Consider the following 8,810-nt stretch of genomic DNA (forward strand, 5'->3'; position numbering starts at 1 on the left):
ATCTCAATAACAAACAAAACAAAAAAAATTGTACTGTAATATGCTATGGAAACGTTAAGAATCTTTTAGTAATTATTTTAAAGAATTGATCATTTCAGGTAATTTCCTGGCAAAAAAAAAAAAATACTAAGGTTACTGAGAAAAAGGAAAGAATATAAAACAAAGCATTGTAAAGCACAATTATTGAGAATAAATGCCTCATGCCAAGCAAGAAAACAAAAAGAAAATTGCATGATTTTGATGTGGATAGACCCAATATACCACTAAAAAGTATGATATATTATTATTTTTATTTATAGTTTCCATCATAGGTCCCATGGCAAGCAACTGTGTACAACAGCCATTGAAAGCAGTCTCTTTCAATAACAAACTCATGGGGCCATAGCTTTTCCAGTTAGAAACTCATTGGCCAACATGACATGACCAACAAAAGGAGTTTCAAAATAAAATGTACATAAAGAAAAAACAAAAGTACATTCAGGAAAAAAAAAAAAAAAAAAAAAAAAAAAAGAACAGCAAGCTTAAGGATCCAAAAATTATGAGCATGCTTGCCATTAGTGCAACCTGGTAAGACTCCTTGCAATGGGAGTATTATAGACAAGCAGCTATATTACAACAAGGAGTGTTACTAAAGAGGAGGGTTTGGATTATTTACCCCTTCACACATCCTAATTGCACCAAGCAACCTCGTATATCCGAACCCGTGAATTCTTCTGCTGTCTGAACCACATTTGGATTGTCTGTTGCTATAACATCTGAGAGTGGGTAGTTCCTGCTCACATTCAGTTGATTACTTGCACTACTACAAACTCCTTTTAATATTACACTCTTGTGTAAACCACCAAGAAGACCTTCATAATCTGTATCCCCAGACTCCCCAACAAAAACAACCATATTTCTCAATTCCATGCCCCATCGCACATATAAATACCTGCAAATGTTTTAAGCACTTGAAGGTTTTCATGAATTAACAGCAAAAACGGATAAATCTACAGCTAAAAAGTTTATGCTCGCGTGATGACAATGGAATTCGACTACATTCTCTATTTCCTCTCCCTAGTTTGGAGGTAGAGATGGATTTGTTCATGCATAACAATTAAATTATTAATTACAGTATAATGCACATGAAATGTTACCTCAGGGCCTGGGAGCGAGAAGCCAATACTGGAATAACATTTATTCTGGTCCCACTTTGGCAATAAATTGCATGACTTCGAAGAGCTTGAATCCTCAGCATCTTCCGCAGTTCCTTAACTGGAGGAACCTGCAAAAGGCTTAATTTATTATTTACACCTCTATATATGTGAATATAATCAGGCAAACTATAAATGAAGTCTGAACTAATAATTACCGATCCTGGTTTTTGCACTCTGAGGGTATAACAATAATTGGTTGAAAGTTGTTCAGAAGCTGTAACGATCTGTTCACCGTTCTCCCCTTTTTTCTCATTAATTGAAGCTACCCAGCGAACCAGAGTCTTCCTTAGCCCTTCTCCACCCCATCTGTACTCAATATGTGAGTGGTAATAGAAGTCAACCACAAATGAAGCTTCGTCTGAATTATGGTTTGAATAGTAGAGTTCACTACCACTATTGCACACAAAAGCATCAAAATCACTGGGGCTGAATCCCCCAGAGACAAGAAATGAGTGAATCTCAGATATGGCCAAGGATGTTAACAATATGAACCCTATTGAGCCTTCAGTCCTTTCTTTTTCGGCAGAATCAAAGATTTTTCTTGTTGTCTCCACAAGGCCAGAGATGGTATCAGAATCTACTGCAATGACAAAAATTTGCTTTCTCCTTCTCAAAGCTGGAAACTTACCAGAACTATTGTTCTGTTCCCCCTTTTCCATGGACCCACTCCTATGTGTGTTTTTCATAACACCCTTAGACCAAGCCAAAACAGCAGTCTCTAATTTATTCTTCTTATCAGAAGCATCGCCTTCAGATTCTGAAGGATTATCATTTCCGCCAGCTCCACTCCTTTCCCCATCCATTGAGAACTTCAAGTTCAAAGATAAATCATTTATATCCCTCAAGGAATCCCCTGGAGAATCCGAATCTGAAGTATCACCTCCATCATTACTTTTTTCCCATTGTGGATGCCTTGGTTTGGAACTGGCTATCCGTGATAGATAAGTCTTGCAATGCTCTGGCCATGAAAATAGGTGAATATTTTTCAACCCATTCTGTCGGCATTTTGCCCAAAGCTGGTTGTCAGCAACAAGCTTCAGAAGAGCATCAGCAATAGACTGTTGATCATGAGGATCAACAAGAAGACCATTGTCAAGTACCTGCAGATATATGTTCAATCAATATTAACAACAGTCACATGGCAAAAAGACACAGGGTTAGTCTAAGTAATATATAAAGAGAAGGCGCACCCGATGTATGTCTACAGGGCCTCCATTTTTTGTAGCAACCATGGGCAAACCATAAGCAGCCGCCTGGAGAAGAAAAGAGAGGTCATATATACTGAACAGACCAAGGTCATCTCCACATCTATTATGATGAGGAGTATAGCTTACTTATACAAATAAAATAGAAGGATTAATGACTGAAAAGAAAGAGAATATTAGCCTATTCATTTATGTTTAAGCTGTCCTTCTAAACCTCCTTTCAATCTTAAAGTGCATTATTGTATAGCCATCACTTTTAAGAGTCATCAGTATCTCAAACATAGACAAAAACCATTGATTTAAAACCGTCATTGTTTCCTAAATAAATGGGATTCTGCTTGCAGGCACAAAAATCTATATCCTCATAATATCAGGCACAAAAAGCCAAAAAAAGCAATCCCAATACAATATGAATTCAGAGCTTAATTTCCATCCTCACTTTATTTTCTCTTGTTTTTTTAGGACTACAGGCTTGCAGTTGAAAATACTAGAAAAGAATTTCTATTTCAAGTTTTGAGCTATTAATAGTTCCTTGTGTAATTGGTGCACTTCCATAAAGTCAGGGTGGGAGTTCCTGTTTGGAAACCCAAACTACGCAATCCCCACAACATATATATATATACATAAGCAATTAACAAGTTGTAGCTTAGTGAATAAAACTGGAAGTAGCATAAGCCTATTAAAACAGCATAAAAACGAACACCACAAAGTGTCTTAGAGTACCTCAATCAAAGTAAGTCCAAATGGCTCAATAAAAGCTGGATTGATGAAAACTCCCTGCAATACGTTCCAATTACAATGAGATAGTATAACTACAAAGTTGAATTGATAAATGTTTGGGTGAGAGATCGTGAAATTCTAGTGGACCCAATACACTATATATCTTTACAATAATTTAGACAGAACATATAGCTACTAAATCAGATGTTGAAAAAAAAAGTACAACTTAAGAGTTAAAGAATTAATAAGACTTAGCAAAGCATAAGAATTTAAATTGCAATTATTACAGCAAAAATCACACATAAAAAGATGCAAGACTGACTTCATAGATAGTTTAACATTTAAAAAGAAATCCAGAACATTAATTATACATTAATAAATGTTTAAACAGAAACAGTGAGTAACTTGAACTTTACTCAAGCATACATGTCTATATTGCCTTTAAATTTTAAAAGTGAACCCCTACTTTGGACTAAATGCAAACTCTTTGTATGGCACACCAGTAGGCCAAGTTAATTGTAAATAGCCTCTTACTTCAAACCATAATTCCAAATACGAAAAATAAACAACAATAGCTATGACAATGATACAAAATCAGTTATCAGGGGAGCTCTCAGTGATTAATTTTAACATTAAAAACTAAAGTATGAATATAAATTAGAACTCATCTATCCAATAAAAGTCGGAAAGAGAACCTTGTAAACTGAAAGGCATACCTTTGTCTTTGCTGCTAGACGATATATGACAGGGACATCAGACTGCTTGTGGTGTTTGGGATATGCAACTTGCCCATAGAGATCATATTTGTCAATAAGCTTGAGTACTGAAAGAAGCACAGAGGCACTTGTGCTTGACATTTCATCAATTCCATCTCGGTTACCCATAATAAGTGTCTGTAAAAGAGAAAAGGATAAGGAAACTCTAGATAAGATGACCTGAACAGCAAAGGAAACACAGCTGAGATTATTTAAGATGATGCATCTACCAAATAAGTTTACATAGGTGCCTAAACATACAAGGTTAGCAAGCTCTCTCAATGGACGGCATTCTCCAAATGCTTTAACCAAAGTAGTGATGTTCTTTTTAGGATCGGGCCTAGCAAGGGCAAGTATCATTGGCTTACGAGGGTTTGTAAAGAAGCGCATTATCTGCAAAACAGAAGACAAAACAGAAGATGTAAATCGATTTGAAAATGCATAATTGTAGGAAATCAACTACTGGCTTGGAGCATCTCACCCAACCCAAAGCATTCTACTCAAAGCAGGTAATTTGACTAGGATTCATGATTCATCAAAGTGAATTAAGAAATACAAGAGAAAAATTTTGAACCTCAGACCAGATTGGTGGATCAGGAGAAGTAGGAGGATGGTCTTCACTTCCTTCTGTTTCACCATCCATATCACCTTCTAGTGGTACAATGTGGTGAAACTCCATCCCAGGAGGAATTACCTGCAGAGCATTACAAATTGATAATACAGATTCCATCAGCAAGCAATCAATGGGTGCGTTCAAATAAAGTACTGCAGCAATAAAAATCACTTGAGTATTTGGAGCCTAGAATGTGCAAATTCAGTTCAAAAAGTTCAATTGGCTACTTACAGCCATGCGAGGCATGATCCTTCCATAAGAGCTCACATTACGCTTGATTCTTGCCCGTAGTTTGCGCTCCAGTATTGGGTCAAATCCATCATACAAGCGCCACTGCTGGTCAATCTCCTGCTTAGTGCTTGTTATGACCATCTCAGAACAATCAAGAGAGAACTCCTCAGCCTCTATCCGACGCATTATTTTGTAAGTAGAATTAATTTCATCCCTTGATAGTCGGCCTTGTTTCAGTAGCTGTTCTAACTTATCTCGGCCAAGTGAGTGCCCAGTGAAAAGCATTGGGACATTCAAAGCACCAGATAGAAGAGCAGCAGAATCTCCAGCATCAGCATAATGTCCATGTATGGCAGAAGGCCAGATTGGCTTCCCATTACCAATTTGCTCTCCCAGAACTTTAGACATCTGAATTATATGGTTAAGCGCACCATCAACAAATTCAGGGATGTGAGGCCACAAAAGTTCTTTAGAGATATATTTGTCTTTCGGTCCAAATGGTATACGGACAATGTATGCACCACTGCTCTCCCCCATCTCATCGTCAGAATCATCAGAGTTTCTAAGAGTCAACATCTCTGCGGGCTCACCATAACTCCAATCTACCTCTGGTGATGACACTTGTCTAGTTAATAAATCAACTCGATAGACTCCTGGCGTTGAGCCCAAAGCCCTTGCAAGTTCCACAACATACTTAACCTAAGCAAATTAAAAGATCCAGATCATTTGCCTTCATCTAAAAAGATATATGACCAAAAATAACAACTAGTCTACACATGACTACCAAAAAATAATTATATAAGCAAATGTTACCTGACCACCAGTATCAGAATCTCGTCCAAGCTCCATATTTTCACCTCGTATTAGACCATGCAGGCTGCATGCATATTAATTGTTAAAAACAATCATACATGGTCAACTTGCATGGTGGAAAAATCATAGTGCACATCCTAGCATCATAATCAGGACATGTATAATATCCTATGTGGTCAATTTGTGATATTCACTATTTGATAAAATAGAACCATTCTAATTACCAAACACCAACTAAACACTTCTGAACCCTGTTCGTGGCGACATTGAAACTCTAGAGAACCAAGTTCAGTTCATGCCTTATTAATACAATGTATAGCTTTTTGCCCTTCTGCTGACTGATCCATATGTCCATTGCATCAGCAGAATTGATTCTAGGTAGTCTGCCTCTGTTGCTATCACCATGAGCTGATGCATCAATTTGAGTATCTCCTTTTTCTCCCTCTGATAAATCTTCGGACATATCTGCAGTTGCTTCTCTGCGACCTCTTTCACGTTCAAGGCGCCGTTTAGCATTCCTCTGGACAATTTCTCCCTCAAGCTGCAAAAACAAAATTCACTAGTCATGCATCAGCTAACTCAGGTTAGAGAATGTAAGACCAAAATATGATGCCTTCGACTTCTTCTGTAACAAAAGCACATGGAACCTCAACATTCAAACAAAGAGGGCTGATTGGGAAAATTAAAAAAGAAAATCTCTCAAAGTTGAATATCCCAAGAGATATAAGGTTGAACTATACAGTAAGACAATTAAATTATAGCTAAACTACCATTTCAGATCAAACAATTAGAGAAATTTACAAACAGTGAAACACTAGAAATCAAATCTTAAAATCAAAATCCAGATACTGGCCAACAGAACAAATACATAAAAAAAAATAGATAGTTAAAAAGAAAAAAAGCAAGAAAAAAAAGGACCTGCTTCTTTTGACGAGCTAAGTTCCAAATTCTCCAACACATATTTTCCAGCCTAGTGTTCCTCTCCTGCGGACTCTTTGTCGCCTGAGCCTATATTCACAGCACCAAGAAGCCATCTAGCATATGCAAGTATACATACAAAAGTACAAATTCACTTATACTCAAGTAAAAATGAAGTAGATATACATACCTTAATCCATGACCTGTGGAGATCGGTCTCATCAAATCCGGAGATAACCTGATCGACAAAATACCGAGTAGGGCTAAACCTCCCTCTTTCTCTAAGAAGCAGAGAAGATTTAGCGTCATCGAGGCCAGGCCCTACATCAAGAATTGCCTCAAGATAGCTGTTAATCCAATCGTTGCCCGCCATTACCAACTGAAAGCTTGAATTGCAGCTCAGGAGATGTAGAAAGAGAAGGATTAAGCTTCTTACACAGTAAAGTACACCGGCAATTAAATTGCGAGACAGACAGCCACAGAGATCCAAGGCTTGAAATGGGAAAAAAATAGAGCAGCCCTTTTATAGATAGGAGATTCTGCCTTGAAAGTCGAGAACTTTTTAGACTGAAATGTTGAAAGGAGTAAAAAGGCAGTTCAATTTATTATTTTTCTTTTTGGTCTTTGTATGTATGTAGTAAAATTAATATCACATTCAAATAACAATTAGTAAATTGATAATAGTATTCAATAGTGTTTTGTTAATTCAAGTAATTTTTGTGGCTTCAAGATACTATTTGACTTTGACACCAAGAATATTCCTATATATGCTATAAAAAAAAATATCTTCTTTTTCTTTAAAATAAATAGGGATAAAATAAAATGAATGCCTAGCTCAGGATAAGGATTTTTCAAAAAAAAAAAAAAAAAAAAGAAAAAACTCAAGGAAAAGTTTAATTCTTGCTCCTATTTCATTCTTTTCTAGATATTCACTCCTGTCGTTATTTCTTGGCATCCAATGAGAACCCATATCCATATCCAGTGCTTGCTCATGATCTTTATGCTAACCAGCATAAATTTTCATCAGTAGATAGAGGATGACCCTGATGTCGAAAAACTAATACTGTTTCGTAGATGGCACCTTAGAGATGTCTGATTCAGAGGATAATATGTTTCAAGCTTGGCAACGCAACAACACCATGGTCCTCTCATGGATAACGCTCGTCATTTCCCTGCAGATTGGCAAAAGCATCATCTGGATCGACTCTGCGAGCGCTGAGTGGACGGATCTGCAAGACAGATTTTCACAACGTGACAATATTACGATTTCAGAGTTATAAAAGGAGATTCAGTCTTTCAAACAAGATTCACTTTCTATTTTTGAAAGAAAATTACGTGGGATAGGTTACTTAACTTCAGATATAACATCTAATAATAATAATAATAATATATCTATATATAAATAGTAATAAAATAAAACAACCCTTATCACTGCAAAAGTGGCTATTAAATACAGGTGTTCCCTTTTAAAAAAAATATAAAAATAATAATAATAATAATAATAATAGATCATTATTGTTTATATGTATGGATGTGAGGAAGAGGGAGAGAAACAAAAGAAAATGAAAAGACAGGAAAATGGAAAAGTGAGCTACAGATTTTTTGGTTTAGAGGAGTCAGTGTATAAATTCTATAAATTATAAGTTGATCCTTTTTATTTCTCTACTATTTTATACTATTTTATTTAAAAGAAATTTATGAAAATCATAAATTGATGAGGAAAGGTGCTCTTGTAAATTATGCTTTGATGACATAAAAATTTAGTTTTCATTATACAGTAAAACCCATGGTTATCAAAACCGGACCGGTTAAAGAACCGGAAAAGACAAAGGGTTAAGGGTTTGAGGTTTAACCGGGGTCCAACCGAGGTTCAACCGGTATTAAAAAATCATATGAAAATTATAATTCTATTCGTATTTAATCTTATAATATAGTATAATATTAACTATATTAATCAAAGTTATACTAATAATATTTATTTAATATCATAACAAATAAATATAAAAAATTTAAAAATATACTTTTAAAATTAATAGTGATTATTTTTATTAATAACTAACATGTAAATATGCTAATAGGATATATATTTTATAATTCAACTTCAATCTTAATTTATTAGATTTTTAAAATTTATTTGTATATATTTAAAATTTAATACTAATTAAACTTCTTCAAAAAAATATTAATTAAGCTTTGTTAATATTGAGAAAATAAAATAATTTTTTATGATATTTATCTAAATAGAAAAATAATACTAAATCATATTTTAATTATTTAACTTGTAACATTATTATTTATTCTTAAATAGTTAATTATAAACATAACAGAAATGTATAGTGCAGTGGTAAGCATTAAAGTT

At 34.9% G+C, this 8,810-nt stretch overlaps 1 protein-coding gene across 1 annotated transcript; it reads right to left on the reverse strand.

Moving 5' to 3' along the window:
* Positions 1 to 232: 232 nt before the first annotated feature.
* LOC136204126 (probable sucrose-phosphate synthase 1) lies at positions 233 to 7,026 on the reverse strand. Its single transcript, XM_065995327.1, has 13 exons — positions 6,642 to 7,026; positions 6,452 to 6,541; positions 5,833 to 6,074; positions 5,534 to 5,597; positions 4,721 to 5,419; positions 4,451 to 4,570; positions 4,138 to 4,269; positions 3,838 to 4,014; positions 3,125 to 3,178; positions 2,387 to 2,449; positions 1,352 to 2,296; positions 1,137 to 1,264; positions 233 to 931 (listed from the first exon to the last, which is right to left on the reverse strand). Exons 1-13 carry the CDS (start codon positions 6,822 to 6,824, stop codon positions 652 to 654), a joined length of 3,177 nt encoding a protein of 1,058 aa, XP_065851399.1. The 5' UTR covers positions 6,825 to 7,026; the 3' UTR covers positions 233 to 651.
* Between the last annotated feature and the right edge of the window lie 1,784 nt (positions 7,027 to 8,810).

The sequence above is a fragment of the Euphorbia lathyris genome, chromosome 8 (genome assembly GCF_963576675.1).
Source record: "Euphorbia lathyris chromosome 8, ddEupLath1.1, whole genome shotgun sequence".
NCBI lineage: Eukaryota > Viridiplantae > Streptophyta > Magnoliopsida > Malpighiales > Euphorbiaceae > Euphorbia > Euphorbia lathyris.

Excerpts from the sequence above, each read along its gene's own strand:
- LOC136204126 (XM_065995327.1), bottom strand. The coding sequence starts at position 6,824 with ATGGCGGGCAACGATTGGATTAACAGCTATCTTGAGGCAATTCTTGAT. Across the intron at positions 4,571-4,720 it reads GGATCATGCCTCGCATGGCT|GTAATTCCTCCTGGGATGGA; the intron begins GTAAGTAGCCAA and ends AATGCTCTGCAG. Across the intron at positions 3,179-3,837 it reads GTCTAGCAGCAAAGACAAAG|GGAGTTTTCATCAATCCAGC; the intron begins GTATGCCTTTCA and ends AACGTATTGCAG.